At 58.5% G+C, this 14815-nt stretch overlaps 1 protein-coding gene across 1 annotated transcript in view; it reads left to right on the forward strand.

Moving 5' to 3' along the window:
- SBF1 (SET binding factor 1) overlaps window positions 1-14815 on the forward strand; it is an 87761-nt gene that overhangs the window by 66008 nt on the left and 6938 nt on the right. The window contains 18 exon segments of the mRNA XM_037388699.1: window positions 1916-2044; window positions 2257-2355; window positions 2974-3178; window positions 3541-3653; window positions 4165-4314; window positions 4453-4521; window positions 5075-5233; window positions 5432-5691; window positions 5944-6116; window positions 6342-6415; window positions 6518-6713; window positions 7170-7297; window positions 8466-8641; window positions 10882-11021; window positions 12620-12827; window positions 12974-13170; window positions 13282-13419; window positions 14441-14533. Of these exon segments, the coding sequence (XP_037244596.1) occupies window positions 1916-2044; window positions 2257-2355; window positions 2974-3178; window positions 3541-3653; window positions 4165-4314; window positions 4453-4521; window positions 5075-5233; window positions 5432-5691; window positions 5944-6116; window positions 6342-6415; window positions 6518-6713; window positions 7170-7297; window positions 8466-8641; window positions 10882-11021; window positions 12620-12827; window positions 12974-13170; window positions 13282-13419; window positions 14441-14533 (2707 nt within the window).

Consider the following 14815-nt stretch of genomic DNA (forward strand, 5'->3'; position numbering starts at 1 on the left):
CTCCTGTCCACACGGCAGAATTGTTTTTTCATTCTGTCCTATGGAATAACTTTTTGAGGTGGGCTGGGCAGAGGTTGGGGAGAGCTGATCTGTGGAGAGGTGTGCACTAATACAGCTGTATCTTGAAGACAGTCCTGTGTTTCCAGCAAGTGACCTGTCCTACACCAATCCTGGGTCCACCTGCATCCCGTGTTTGTCCTTGACCATCCCCAGGTCTCACGGGTCAAGACAGCACTTCCCTGTTTATGCCTGTGGGTGGTCAGATGCAGTGCAGCTGGTGTCCCCTGTGCCTGGTGTCAAGCAACCTTTGAGGCTCATGGAAGCTGTCCTTCACATCCTGGCCTGGAGCTAGGGATTTTCTTAAGATCTGGGAAGAGAACGAAGGCAGGGCCTGCCTTCCCTGGTGCTTTTGGGGTGTTAGCTGTACCAGAAAGGCTGGGAGGGCAGGGAGAGCAGGGAAAAGTTTGAAGTGTTTGGGTACCCATGGAGGAGACCTAACGCAGGAGAAGGCAACAGACTGTGGGAGCAAGAGTAGAGGGACTCAAGTGTTGCAGCTTGCTGTGGCCACATCACACAACCTGCAAACATCTGTGCCCTCCCTGCTGCATGGTCAAGGTCACTGAGGACAAGCAGGCAGGAGCCTTCTTGTTGCCTGTGCCTGCCTGCTCTGCCCAGCCTGTTGTAAGGCCAAGGGGGCAACACCTTGTACCTACAAAAGTGTGCCAGGAGAGCGCATGCAAGCACGCACGCACTGTGCACGGCCTGGACTCGTGCATCACCGGTGCTGCTCTGCACTGTAAAATGCCTTGTCTCTGAGTCAGCAGTGTGTTCATAAGAGTTTTGAGCTATATTTTTATGCTCAGTAAAGATTCCCAACAGGTGCCTGACAAAGATTCACTAGTGCCATAAAATCATAAACATGCAGTAAACGTGAGAAAATGTCCTTTCATAAAACTGCTTTACAATGAATAAAGCATAATGAACTTCCATTTCATAAAAATCACTCTGTGTAGCAACAGTATGCAGTACAGAATAACCTGAGTTTCACTTATTTAGCTGCTTTGGTCACAGCAACATCTGTGCTTCTCTCACAGTGGGTTTAGGGCCGCGGCACTCAGCAGTCCATGTTCTGGTGCAGTGCCTGTGACTCCAGTACCAAGCTCTGCACCTCTCGGCTCCTTCCCCTGGAAAGAGGCTGCTCCAGCTCCTCTGCAGAGGGGTGAGGAGGGCGAGTGTAGGTGGCATAGTGGTCCAGAGGTCTGTAGTGTCGTCAGGGCTGCGGATGAGCAGTCCCTGCGTAGCATCCTCATCCTGTCCCACTCAGCGAGTCAGTGTGCAGCGAGCGGGCAAGGGTGTTTGGAGGAGCAAAAGCTGTTCCCCACCAGCTGCTTCTGAAGGCAAGTGATGTGCCATAGCTGGTGGTTCTGGGTGGGGTCAGCTCCCATGCTCATCTGCTGAGGGGCGAGTCCTAAGGGCTTTCTGCAGACGCAGGAAACCTGGTGCTTTGGGCTCCTGGGGATGGTGAGAGGTGCCTTCAGAGCCATGGTCAGGAGAGAGGTGAGGTGAACAAGCGTTGTTCAGGATGAGGTCCTTAACACAGCTCCCAAAGGACCCTGTGGCCGCTGTGGCCCTGCTTCCCCTGGGGTGCACACGGGGGCTGATGCTGTGCCTTTCACTTGCCATCAACTGTGTCCTGCTGCAAATGCTCCTCTCGCTTGCAGGCCAGAGGCACAGGTTTCTGTGCAAACTCTGTCCCTGTGCTGACGTTGGGCAGGGAAGGAGATGGCATGGTCCCACTGCCACCCAGGCACCCGCTCTTTGCAGCGGTAACAGCATCACCCACACTGCCATGTCAACTGGAGTGACTTATGCCTGGGCAGCGCTGCTGACGAGTGTGCGCTCTCCCCTCTTCCAGGCAGCCTTCCTTGGGCAGAGGGGGCTGACGGAGGATGACTTCCTCACCAAGGTGCTGGAGGGCATGGCGTTTGCTGGCTTTGTGACTGAGCGGGGGGCCCCGTACCGCTCGATTGACCTGTTCGATGAGGTAAGCAGCAGTGTGGGAGCAGTACCCCCTGCCTGACCATCCCACACATCCTTGCTCCGCTCAGCTCTCCCTTCCCCTGGAGGGAGTGAGCCAGGAATCTGCAGTAACACTCTGGCTGCGGCATTGCACTGTGGGTTGGAGCCAGGGGATGCGAAGGGTGGCCAGATCCTGTCCAGCAGGCAGCTGCTCCTCTCACCCATCTCTTCCCCCAGCTTGTGGCTTACGAAGTGAAGCGCATGCGTGCAGAAGAGGGGAACAAGCAGAAAATACTGCGGCACATCAAGGAGCTGGCGGAGAAACTTTACAAAAATGTGAGTCTTGGAGACCCGAGGGATGGGGCAGGGAGAGCTTGGGTTGGAGCCCTGGTTGGTCTGTCCTCCCTCCGTAAGCTTTTGCTGGGACTGATCCTTGTGGTGGGTGATCCTGTCCTACCCTGTGCTGTCACATGTGGCAGGGCACCTGCTGATGTGTGCAGAAGTGTCTGGCCTGGTGTGAGCTGCTCCCAGGAGTGGGATTCCTCGGTTTCAGGTGGCCTGGGCATCATGCACTCCATGCCTTTGCTCCAGAGCAGCAACGGTGCTCGTCTGATCCAGGGCAGGCCAGTGAAGGTCCTCTGAAAGCAGAGCAGTGCCTGTGGGGCTCTTGGCCATCTCAGGATGGAGCTCCTGCATGGTGCTTTGCTCGTGGCTGTGTTCAGGGCCAAAGCGAGCTGTTCTTGCAGCTTCTGGGAGCAGAGCATGCCAGCACTGCTGCCCAGACATCCTGCCCTTAGGGCTGTAGGTTTTTGGGGGTTGTAGATACCAGCTGGGAGGCCATTTGGCCTCAGAGCAGACGAGGTTGCTGAAGGCTGCCTTGCTGTAGCTCCTGGCCTGGGAGAGGACACATGATACAGACGTACGCCTGAAAAGAAACTGTCTTTGCTGTGCCAGGAGAACCCGTACCCCGCGGTGACCATGCACAAGGTGCAGAAGCCCACGGAAGGCTGTCATCTGCGCCTCCACCAGAAGCCTTTTCCCCACTTGGATGAGGGGACAGTGCAGTGGATCATCGACCAGGCCACTGCCAAGCTGCAGACAGCTCCTCCTGCTGTGAAGGCAGAGAAGAAATGCATGGTGCCATCGGGACCCCCCATTGGTACGTGTGTGCAGAGGGCCTTTCCCTGTGGTGAGAAACCCTGCTCAGGAGGAGCTTTACCATGGTGTTGCTGGCTCCTCTTCATACTACGGCATGTCTGAGGGTCCCACATGAGCAAAATGTGCCTTGGAGAAGCAGCAGCACTGTCCTTGTCAGCTTCTGCCCCTTGGGCTGCTTAGAGCTCCTTGGAGTCTTACCAGCCAGTGTGAGAGTATGGGTGAAGGCCCCGTAGTATTCTTCCAGCATGAGCTCTTGGAGCCTAGACCCTTGCCCTTGTGGAGCAGGGGAGGGGGCACCCGTCTCTCCCCTCCCAGGGGTGAAAGTCCTGCCCTGATGGAATTAACAGGCAGTTCTCTCCCCAGCTGCCATCATGGAGCGCAACGGCAACGCCCTGGCCAACAGTGCCCGTCGCCTGGAGGTGGTCAGGAACTGCATCTCCTACGTCTTTGAAAACAAAATGTTAGAAGCCAAAAAGGTGAGGGGGCCCCTGAAGAGCTGGTGGTTGAGGGGGGGGGAGCCGGGGGGTTGCTCTGCTGCTCCTCCCTGGCAGGCTGGAGTGGACATTCCCTGCCTGTGTCCCGATCTCTGCTGCCCAGCTCTGTTGCCATATGTTCTCCACTCAGCACTGCTCCTCCTGGTTGTGTTCCTGGGCTTTTGGCTGATCACTCCACTGCACCAGCTTAGCACTATTTCTGTGTCTCCCGGTGCCCCACAGGGTCTGTCCCGCAGAGATAATGGGGCTGAGGTCCTGAGCAGGAACCTCCCAGGGCTGTGCTCCAGCTGGCCAGATGCGGAATTTTGCTCTGGTTCGCCTCCACATCCGAGTGCGGATGACTGTCTGTAAACACCCTGGTCTCAGCCAGCACAACCAGGACATGAAGCCTGTCCTGCACCTCCTCATTGTGTGCTGACCTTGAACTCACTGCCTGACCAGAGCTCCACTGGGCCCTGTCTTTCTGCTACATGACTTCTTTTTTGCTCTGCAGCTATTCCCTGCTGTGCTGCGTGCCATGAAGGGCCGAGCAGCCAGGCACTGCCTGACCCAGGAGCTGAACCTGCACGTGCAGCAGAACCGGGCGGTGCTGGATCACCAGCAGTTTGATTTCATAATCCGCATGATGAACTGCTGTTTGCAGGTAGGAGAGAGCTGGGGAGAGCGCATCGCTTCAGAAGGAGCTCGTCTCCCCATGTGGGAGACAGCACCGTGCAGGAATTGGAGTGGATCTAGGGGGTCTTGCAGCAAATCCCCTTTTAACATCTCTGCTCTTCCCCAGGACTGCACCGCCATGGACGAGCATGGGATTGCAGCCGCTCTCTTGCCGCTGGTCACCGCTTTCTGCCGAGTGAGTACCTGCAGTATCCTGACCCCCTGTGCGGCCCTTGCAGACTCGGAAGGCCTTGGAGGCCACAGGCTGAAGGACAGGGAGCCTGCGCTGCAGCCAGCCTGAGGGCGTATTGTCCCCTCGGTGCTTCTCAGAGTACAACGTCCTGCCCAGTAGCTTTCAACCGCTTGCGAGGCTGGCCAGGCTGGCTGCACCAGTCTTGACCCAGGACTCCAAAGATAGCTGGAACACCTGCGGGAAGGGCGCTCAGAAACTGGGGCTGCTCCAAAGTGCCAGCCCGATCTGTTGGTCGAGCTGGGCTGAGATAAGATTCTACCTCCTGTAAAGCATCCGTAGCGTGAGGCCCTGCGGGGCTCTGGGTGGGTGCTGGGCAAGTCTGAGGAGAGTTTGCAGGGGATGCTTGGAGGAGCTGCGATGCAGATATCCCTCCTGCAGGCCCAAGGGTATGTTGCCACTCCCAGCAACAGGCTAGAGCAAGGATTGCCTGGAGAGGAGACCTTGGCACAGAGGCCGTGTTTATATGAAACTCTTTTTCCACCTTTTGCTTCCTCAGAAACTGAGCCCGGGCATCACGCAGTTTGCCTACAGCTGTGTGCAGGAGCATGTGGTGTGGACCAACATCCAGTTCTGGGAGGCCATGTTCTACTGCGATGTGCAGAACCACATCCGAGCCTTGTACCTGGACAACAACGAGGAGAACCACATGGATGAGGTGAGGAAGTGGCCACAGTGCCAGTGTCCCTGCAGAACTGCTGCAGCTCTCCCCAGAGGTCCACGGGCTGATAAGGATGCTGAACCAGCCTGAGGGACTACATCCTGGTTCTGGGAGATTCCTGTGGGAACAGTGGGGTGAAGGCTGGCAGGTCCCCTGTCCGTGCAGACGGCTGACATCTGCTTCCAACTCCTTCAGGAGAGCACAGAGGGGCCACAGGAAGCCAAGTCTGCCCTGGAGATAGCGTCGGAGCAGCTGAGGCTCTGGCCCACCATGAGCCGAGAGAAACAGCAGGAGCTCATCCAGAAGGAGGAGAGCACGGTTTTCAGCCAGGCCATCCACTACGCCAACCGCATGAGCTACCTGCTGCTGCCTCTTGACACTAGCAAGAACCGCCTGCTCCGCAGCTCTGGGCTGGGGGACGTGGAGAGTGTCAGCAACAGCTTCGTCACCAACAGGTGAGCAGGGCTGGAAGGCTTGGTAGGGCTGTGCTGCAGGGGCACCAGAGCAACCAGAGCTGGGGATGGGAGCTTCTTGATGCGGTGCCTGGGGCATCTTGATCATTCAGCTGCCATCGGGGTTTGATGCAGGTTGCAGTGCCCCAGGGGTGTTTTGTATTAGGAGTGGAAACTCCTCTGGCCTCTGCTTCGTGTGAGTTACAGCAGCGGAGAGATGTTCTGGGTTAACTCTTCCCTCCTCCTGTACGGCAGCATTGCTGGCAGTGTGGCTGAGAGCTATGACACAGAAAGTGGATTTGAGGATGCAGAGAGTTCTGATGTGGCCAACTACGTGGTGCGATTCATCAACCGCTTTGTGGACAAAGTCTGCACAGAGAGTGGAGTCACCAACGACCACCTCAAGGGGCTGCATGTCATGATCCCTGGTAATACACGTTGCGGCAGTGCTGGGAATGGGCAGCTGTGTCACCTCGCTGGGGACCCTTCCGTATCAACGGGGGGGGGGTCTGCTCAAGAGATGGTTCTGCAAGAAGCGGTGGGAAGGCCAAGAGAAGGCACACGCAGTGCTGCAGGGCAGGTTGGCAGCCTGCCTGGGTGGTGTGTAGGGCAGGACTTCGCTCACAGTCTCTTACCTTTGTGTTTGTCCGCAGATATTGTACAGATGCACATAGAGACACTGGATGCCGTGCACAGGGAGAGCAAGAGGCTTCCTCCCATCCAGAAGGTATGGACCTGGCCTGCCGCAGCCGGGGAGAGGTTCTGGTGCTGTGTGTGGCTATCATGTCCCCTTCCACTGGTCTGAACTTCCTATTGTACATCCCTGTAGCCAAAGCTGCTGCGTCCCAACCTGTTGGTGGGTGAGGAGTGTGTGATGGAAGGGCTCCGCGTGTACCTCATGCCTGATGGACGGGAAGAAGCTGCTGGAGGGAATATTGGTGGTCCACCTCTTCTCCCTGCAGAAGGAGCCATCTTCCTCACCACTTACCGCATCATCTTCAAAGGCACTCCCACGGACCCTCTGGGTAAGGGTCTTGCCTGCACCACATCCTCTGTCTTCAGGGGCTGATGGTGCCTGGGGAGGAGGTGGCTGGTAGCTCTCCTGGAGCAGTGGCTGCAGCTCACCTTGTTGCAGGAGCTGCCGATAAGGGCCTCAGGTGGTTGCTTTGGGCGAGTGACGAGCCAGCACTAGGTCTTACTGGGGTCTGCCGCAACCACCGCAAGCTTGATGGTTGCACCCAGTACCACAAAGGAGGTGGTTGCTCTTGCTGTCCACCTTTGGCAGACGATAAATTACTCATGCCCATCCTAGGCATCATCTGCAAGTCGCCATGGACTGGCTGCAGTGTGCCTGGCTGCTTTATCCTACGGGGCTCTCTGTGGTGATGGCCACTGAGGAGACTGAGGCCACAGCGTGGCCTGGCTTTGTGCTGGAGCGAGGCAGTGGGATGCGGCTAACCTGTTCCCGTGCTTGTGCCCAGTGGGGGAGCAGGTGGTGATCCGATCCTTCCCCATCGCCTCACTGACCAAAGAGAAGAAGATCAATATCCAGGCCCAGGTGGATCAGTTCATCCAGGAGGGCTTGCAGCTGCGCTCGTGCACATTCCAGGTGAGACCGCGTGGGGCTGCGCGCTGCTCCTTTGCATTGCACTATCTCAGCTGAGGAGCACGCTGCTGGGGAGACCCAGCTGGTATGTGACCACGGCTGGCACCATCCCTTGGGACAAGGCACTGCCCAGGCTGATGTGGTCTGGGGGGATTAAAGACAACCCCTTGCGGGTGACAGGGCACCTGAGGGGCGGAACCAGAGGCCCCCTTGTAGAGCAAGGAGTAGGCTGTGGTCCATAGCATGGTTTGGGTTGGAAGGATCTTTAAAGACCATGTAGTTCCACACCCCTGCCGTGGGCAGGGACACCTTCCACTAGACCAGGTTGCTCCCAGCCCCATCCAACCTGGCCCTGAACACTTCCAGGGATGGGGCAGCCACAGCTTCTCTGGGCAGCCTGTGCCAGCGCCTCGCCACCCTCACAGTAAAGAATTTCTTCCTTATGTCTAATCTAAACCTGCCCTCTTTCAGCTTAAAGCCATTCCCCCTTGTCCTATCACTGCAGGCCCTAATAAAGAGTCCCTCCCCATCTTTCCTGTAGGCCCCTTTAAGTATTGAAAGGCTGAGGTCTCCCCGAGACTTCTGTTCTCCAGGCTGAACAACCCCAGCTCTCTCAGTCTGTCCTCGTAGGGGAGGTGCTCCAGTTGCAGTCCTGTTGTATGCAGGATCAACTTCTTGCTCGTTAGCTCAGGGCTCCTTTCCAGCTGCTCCAGTAGCTGCTGGAACACTGAGAAAGCGTGAGATGTCCCCACACAGCACCCTGGGAGGTGGTACTGCAAAACCTTGTAGCACATCTTGGAGAGAGATACCGTAGGGTGAGATGTGACAATGCAAGTAGTTACTCAACATTTTCCATCTTTGAGAGACTTATGGAGGTAAAGCAATGCTGGGAGGAGAGCAGCTAAAACACTGTCTGCGTGCTCAGAGCCGCGGTGACTGAGTCTAGGGACACAACAGGAGCAGAGGTGCTGGATGCAGAGTGCTTTGCAGGAGGAAGGGTGTGGGACAGAGTAACTGGCACGGACGGACAGACAGGGCAGCCTGGCCTGTGCCCGTCTCAGTCGCTGCTCCCGACTGGGATCTGAGCTCTTCTGCCCTGTGCTGTGGGAAGAGCCCTTCCCAGTCCCCTGGCCCAGCTGTGTGCCGTGACTGCTCTCTGCTGTTCCTGCAGTTGCTGAAGATTGCCTTTGATGAGGAGGTGGCTTCAGACAGCGCTGAGATCTTCAGGAAGCACCTGCACAAGCTGCGCTACCCCCAGCACGTGCGTGGCACCTTTGCTTTCACTGTGGGCCAGTCACCCAAGCAAGCCATGCAGCCCAAGGCCAAGGAGAAGAACCCCTCACTCAGGTACCCGTGCCATCGTGCCGTGGGGAGACTGGCACGTGGGGATGCGCTTGACCCTTTCGAGCACTGCAGGGCTTCTCCTCTCCCTCCTCCAGTCCACCCAGAGCGAGCTGCTGAGCAGGGGTCACTCGAGAAAAGCTGGGGCATGGACTCCTGAGCTGGAGGTCAGGGTCCCTGAGCCAACCTTGCTCAGACCTCTCCTTGCTCAGGATCTCCACTTGTTTGTGGGGCGACATGCTGCACGTGTGGTAGCGGTCTCCTGGCTCCACGCAGAGGACCAGTCAAACTCGAGGAGCAGGGTGTTTGCTTCAGTGGCATTCCCAGCCCTGTTGCCCAGGCCAAAACAGTGCAAGCCCCCAGGAGACGTCTCATGGGAGCGGTTCCAGTGGGCACGAGAGCAGACTCTGCTGTGCCGGAGGATGGGGAGTGCTGAGGGGCAGCGGCAAAGCTCTGCGCATGGTGCTGACCTGTGGCCAGACCCCGCTCCGGCACGTGGTGGCTAGGTTCAGCGACGCTGTAGCGCTGGGGTCTGGTTGGTGCTGTGTTCGCGCTTGGTGTGCCCTGGAGTCTAAGCATCTCTCCCGTGTGTTTGTGACTCAGCTCCCAGCAGGTGACCGATATGTTCCAGGGCCTGACAGTGGGGGTCATGTCCCTTGGGCACCTTGGCCATTCAACCACGTAAGATGCCTTCACCCTGGGCGGGAGCTTGCGAGGTGGCATTGGCTCAGGCTGCAGCCTTCACTGCTCCCAGGGTTTCTTCTCACCTGCTCTGCATGCGACCTGGGCTGTGGGCTTGTCACTCGGGGAATGCCCTTTTCCAAGCTGCCGGTCTGACGTTCAGGTTTGGGGTGTGCACTGTCACCGTCGCAGCACCGTGGCCTCCAGAGGCGGTTGGTTGGTCAGTCATCCTAGTGCTCTGTGGCGCACTGGTGGATCCCAGGACATGCTGAGGGAGCTGTGCCTGTACTGCTAACCTCCAGAGACCTCTAGAGCTGCCGGGTCCAGCTCTGGGCCTGGGCACAGTCTCAGAAGCCTGTCTGAACTTCAAGGTGTGCTTTGTCACCCCCCTCCGAGTCTGCTTCCAGTGCCCCACACTATCTGCAAATCTTGTTCCTCCGGTTAGAAAGCCCTCCCGTTCCTAGCCTCCATACCTGAGCGTTTTTTCTCAGGACGGCATTCTCCCTTGGTCCTGAGGCTTCCCCTCCCTTGGTAAATGTAGGGAGCAGTTGGATTTCCTCACCATCTGCTTTGTGAAGCAAAACAAGGGACCTGCTACTCTCACTCTGGCCCGTCTTGATAAGGTGAATTTCTAGAGATCTTTGCATCAGTGTAGCTGTTATCCTGGGTTGGATGTGGCCCCTTCCCTGGCTAATGTATGTCCCACATGTCCTGCGTTTGTTCCCCTTCGAGCCCAGGGGCTCACCGAGACAGTGGTGAGCGCGAGGTCCTGTGTGCGGGCAGGCCATTCCTGCCTTCAGGAATTCCTGCCTGCTGGAGCTCTGTCTGCAAAGCCTGTTGTACCCATGCAGCCTAATCACCTGTGGGTTTTGGAAGGTGTCCCTTCCCTGCTTTCCCCAGGCTGCCCTCGGGAGTGGCTGAGCCCAGCTGCGCGCTCTCCCTGTCCCTTATGTGGCATTGAGCAGGTCACCTTCCACAAGTTGCCTCCCCTCTGCCTGGTGAGGAGCAGCCCTGTGTCAGGGCGGGCTGGCAGCATCCCCAGGGTGGATCCCCTGTCCCCTGCTGTGACTTGAGCCAGGCCGCTGCTGATGGGAGCTCCGATGTGGAGGTGATGGCATTAGAGCTCGGGACAAGGCCCGGTCACTGCTGATGGGAGCTCCCATGTGGAGGTGATGGCATTAGAGCTCGGGACAAGGCTGGCCTCCTGTCGGGTCGGGAGGCTGGGGCACCTGCTCAGCCTGGCTGCGCCATCCAGCCAGGAGAAGGCAAGCACTGTAGGCTCTTGTAGGCTCTGCCTCTGGCTTGGTGGCCTCCTACAGCTGAGAAGCCAGCTTCTCCCTACCAGGGAGCTAGCAGGTGACATCTCCCCTCCTGTGGTGACAGTGATTTTGACCCCATGCCTCTAGCCAGTGGTGAGGGATGCCTCTGTCTCTGCTTTGCTCTCGGTGTGACTGAGTGTTGGTGTCTCTAACCCTTCAGGGGCTGCTCTTCTGGCCGTGCTGGGCTGTGGTCACGCACGCGGGGGAGGTGGTGTCACCTGGCCTCAACTTCTTCTCTGGTTCCAGGACGCTCTCCAAAAACCTGGTGAAAAATGCCAAGAAAACAATTGGCCGCCAGTACGTGACACGGAAGAAATACACGCCGCCCATGTGGGAGCAGCGGAGCAGCCAGCACTTCCCAGAGGACAACGAGGATGAGATCTCAGGTTGGGAGCACCCTGAGCAGGGAAGGGAGGCTGTGGGGAGCGGGGCACTTGCTGAAGCAGGAGCATCTTCCAGCTAGGAGAGGTCTCGGCCATCGCTCTGCAGAGGAGCAGGCGTGGGAGCTTCCCTGGTGCAGAGGATCACCACTGGGGTTGTCTCTCCCAGTTCTCGACAGTCTGCCAGCTCTCGTGTGCTGGTGGTGGCCAGTTGGCAACTCGACATATTTCCAATATCTAGCAAGCCCTGCAGAAAGGAGCAAGTCCTTTGGTCTGTGGCCTCAGCTCCTCTGATGAAGTCGCAGATTTCAGCTGCAGCAAGGCAGGTTAGGTTACATGTGAGAAGAGGTTGACTGGTTTGAGAGTAACAAAGAACTGGAAGAGACAGGAGTCCTCTGCGTTGAAGACTACAACCTTTCCAGGTGGGAAGGCCTGTCAGAGAAGATGTGGTGGATGGGATTTAGGGTTTCAGTGGGAAGTGGTGTCTGTGGGGACCAGTCCCCCCTGCCACGTGTGAGGCGGGTCTGGCCAACTGACGTGGCCGATTTTCGATCTTTCCTTCTGTTCACTTCCCTTTGTTCACTCCCCAGTTTGTTTGCAGTGCTTTTCAGCTCGAGTTCTGTCACAACCATTACACAAGCCTTTGGTGTGTCCATCATCGAAGTTATTAGCAAAAAACACCAGCTGTGTTCAGGCCCAGAAGAGAGAGATCTTTCAGATCCATCATTGTTCTCTAGTTCTGGCATTAGGAAATGCGTTAGGAGCATTAGGAAAGCTGTGTGTGGAGGGCAGCCACCAAGGGTTGTGTCCACCTGACAGTGATTTTGCCTGGATGGAAGTGTTCCAGGCTGAAAGCCTTGCTGGAGCCGAGGTCTCACCTGTGTTGCCCTCTTCTCCCAGGAGGTTGCTCTCCTTTGAGGGAGGAGATGAGACCAGTGTGGTGGAAGAGCTCTGGGCCGATTGGTGCTGGGCTGTTCCTCATCTCTCGGTGGTATCATGCGATGTGAAAGCACCAAAGAAATCTGCTCTGACAGTCAGTACCCAGGCAGCTGACACTGCGCTTTTAACCTGTAAAAAAGTTACAAGTTTTGTAACTGACAAGTAAAGATGCTTGCTGCAAGGGGGAGACAGACTTTTTAGTAGGGCCTGTAGCAACAGGACAATGGGGAATGGTTTTAAGCTGAAAGGAGGCAGGCTTAGGTTAGATATAAGGAAGAAACTTTACTGTGAGGGTGGTGAGGCGCTGGCACAGGCTGCCCAGAGCAGCTGTGGCTGCCCCATCCCTGGAAGTGTTCAAGGCCAGGTTGGATGGGGCTTGGAGCAACCTGGTCTAGTGGAAGGTGTCCCTGCCCATGGCAGGGGGGTGGAACTAGATGGTCTTTAAGATCCCTTCCAACCCAAACCATTCTGATTCTAAGCTTTGGTGCCCAGCCCTTTGGACAGGGCAGCTGAGCTCTCCTGTTTTGGATGAAGGTGGTGGGAGGGAGCTCCTGCCCTCTGCTGTCTGCTTGGCTGGGAGATGCCTCCAGCCCATCCTCCAGCTGCATGTGGGACACCGTGCCTGTTGCCGAGGGCAGACCCAGGCTCCCCTTCTGTCTCCACAGTGTCTGAAGAGATGGACCGAAGCACTTTGACCCCCACTACCACCATTAAACCTTCAGATAAGATGACCATCAACCACCTGGTAGAGCGAGCCTGCTGCCGCGACTACCAGCGGATGGGGCTGGGCACGCTCAGCAGCAGCCTTACCCGCTCCAAGAACGAGCCCTTCCGCATCTCCACTGTGAACCGCATGTATGCCATTTGCCGGAGGTGAGCCTCAGTGGGGCCGTGGCCGAGGAGGGGGGTCCGCAGGGTCAGGAGAGGACAGCGAGGGTCTTTCCTGGCTTGTGGGAGCTGGGGGCAGGGCTTGCACCGTTCCCCCCCGGGCTCTGCAGAGCCTCCGCTGTCTCCTGCAGCTACCCCGGGCTGCTCATCGTGCCGCAGAGCATCCAGGACAACACGATCCAGCGGATCTCCCGCTGCTACCGCCAGAACCGCTTCCCTGTTGTGTGCTGGCGAAACTCCCGCACCAAGGCCGTGCTGCTGCGCTCGGGGGGGCTGCACGGCAAGGGTGTGGTGGGCCTCTTCAAGTCCCAGAACGCCCCCACTGCAGGTGCTCGTCCCCTCTGCCCCTGGGCAGCGCCCGTGCCGGGAGTGGGCTGCAGACCCCTCCTCGGGTCCCGTGCCGGTGGCAGAGTGGTGACGCTCGTGGCTCTCCTCCCAGGCCCCTCGCAGACGGACTCCACCAGTTTGGAGCAGGAGAAGTACCTGCAGGCTGTGATCAACTCCATGCCGCACTACGCCGACGCCAGCGGGCGCAACACACTCAGCGGCTTCACCTCTGCGCACATGAACAGCTCAGGTGAGGAGCGCGGCCACCGCTGCAGAGCAGCAGGGATGCAGGAGGGCTCCTGCTGGTGTGCGCAGGGCCCCCGCCATGGGTCGTGCCGTCCGTCCCCGAGCCTGGGCAGCCAGGTGAGCTGCTGTCTCCAGACTCCCATCGGAGGAGGCAGCAGAGCCTTTCCAGCGTGCTCTCCAGAGCTCCCAGCTCCAGCTGGGCCTCCGTGGCTGGTGGTGGGAATGGGTTTTGGGAAATCCGGTAGCCCTGGACCTGTGAGCACTGGGAGCCCCAGACTGTGCTCGGATCCAGGTGCTCGCTGAGGACAGGGTGGGGACAGATCCTGCTAGCTGCGACCTCGGCACCCTTTGCAGCCCAGCGCAGCGAGCAGCAGTGCTCGGGGTCTGCCACAGGAAGCCTTGGTAAGTCGCTGCCTCCCTTGCCTTCCGAGCAGCCTGTCGTTTCCTGCCGGGGCAAAGCTGCCCGTGCTGCCCTGCCGTGCTCGGGTGTCATTCATCCTGTGTCTCAGCCATTCCACCCCATCGCTGCTGCAGAGCTGACTGAGGGCCAGGGGGACTGGGGGGGAACAGCCGAGGGCTCCCTGCAGCCTGGGGAGGAGGCAGCTTGCTGAAAGCCCCTCTGAGGCCTCTTCCCTGGCGTGGGGGGACGTGCCCGGAGCCACGGCTGAAGGAGAGAGGGTCAGAGCGGCATTGGGGGTGGCAGGGGAGAGACCTGGCGAGGGGGCTGCCGGACTGTGGCAGTGACTGGGTGATCCCTCCGCAGTGCAAAGCGCCTGGGGCAGAGTTGCAGGAGGGACAGGCCCCTGCTCACACTGCTGCGCCTGGTGCCTTTTTGCTGTGGCTCCAGCTGGAAGGTGTTTCCCGCACGCTGGCCTCCTGGTCCTGGCCCCGGGTGCTCCTGCTTGCTGCTGCTTTCTCTCTTTGGCCCCTTCCCCTCCCTCCCGAGCAGTTGTGGGGAGGCAAGGAGGGAGGGCCCCTCTGGAGCAGCACAGAGGCCGAGAGCTGACATTTTGTTGGTGCTACAGATTTCTCCGACAAGAGACAGCCTAAGCTGGGATCGCTCATGAAGCAGGTGATGGGAGGGAAGGACGATGGGCCTGGTACTATTAGCCGCGGAGGTGAGGACATGCGAGTGAATTCTGCCTCGTGGGGGCCTGGCAAAGGCCCCCGGCTCGGGGCAGCTGCTGTAGAGTAGATGCTTCCCCTTTGCTCCCCCTGAGCTCGCTGCCGTGGGGCAGCTGCAGGGAGGGAGGGAGGGACCCGCTGCAGCACCCCAGAGCCATCTCATTCATCCATCCCACTCATTGCTCCAGTTGCTTCATCTGGGTCCCCGGGCGCCTCTTCCCGCCCGGCCCGCATCTGCCCAGCGAGAGCGTGGGTCCGCCTCGCCCCCCTGCCCT

The sequence above is a fragment of the Falco rusticolus genome, chromosome 5 (assembly GCF_015220075.1).
Source record: "Falco rusticolus isolate bFalRus1 chromosome 5, bFalRus1.pri, whole genome shotgun sequence".
Classification (NCBI taxonomy): domain Eukaryota; kingdom Metazoa; phylum Chordata; class Aves; order Falconiformes; family Falconidae; genus Falco; species Falco rusticolus.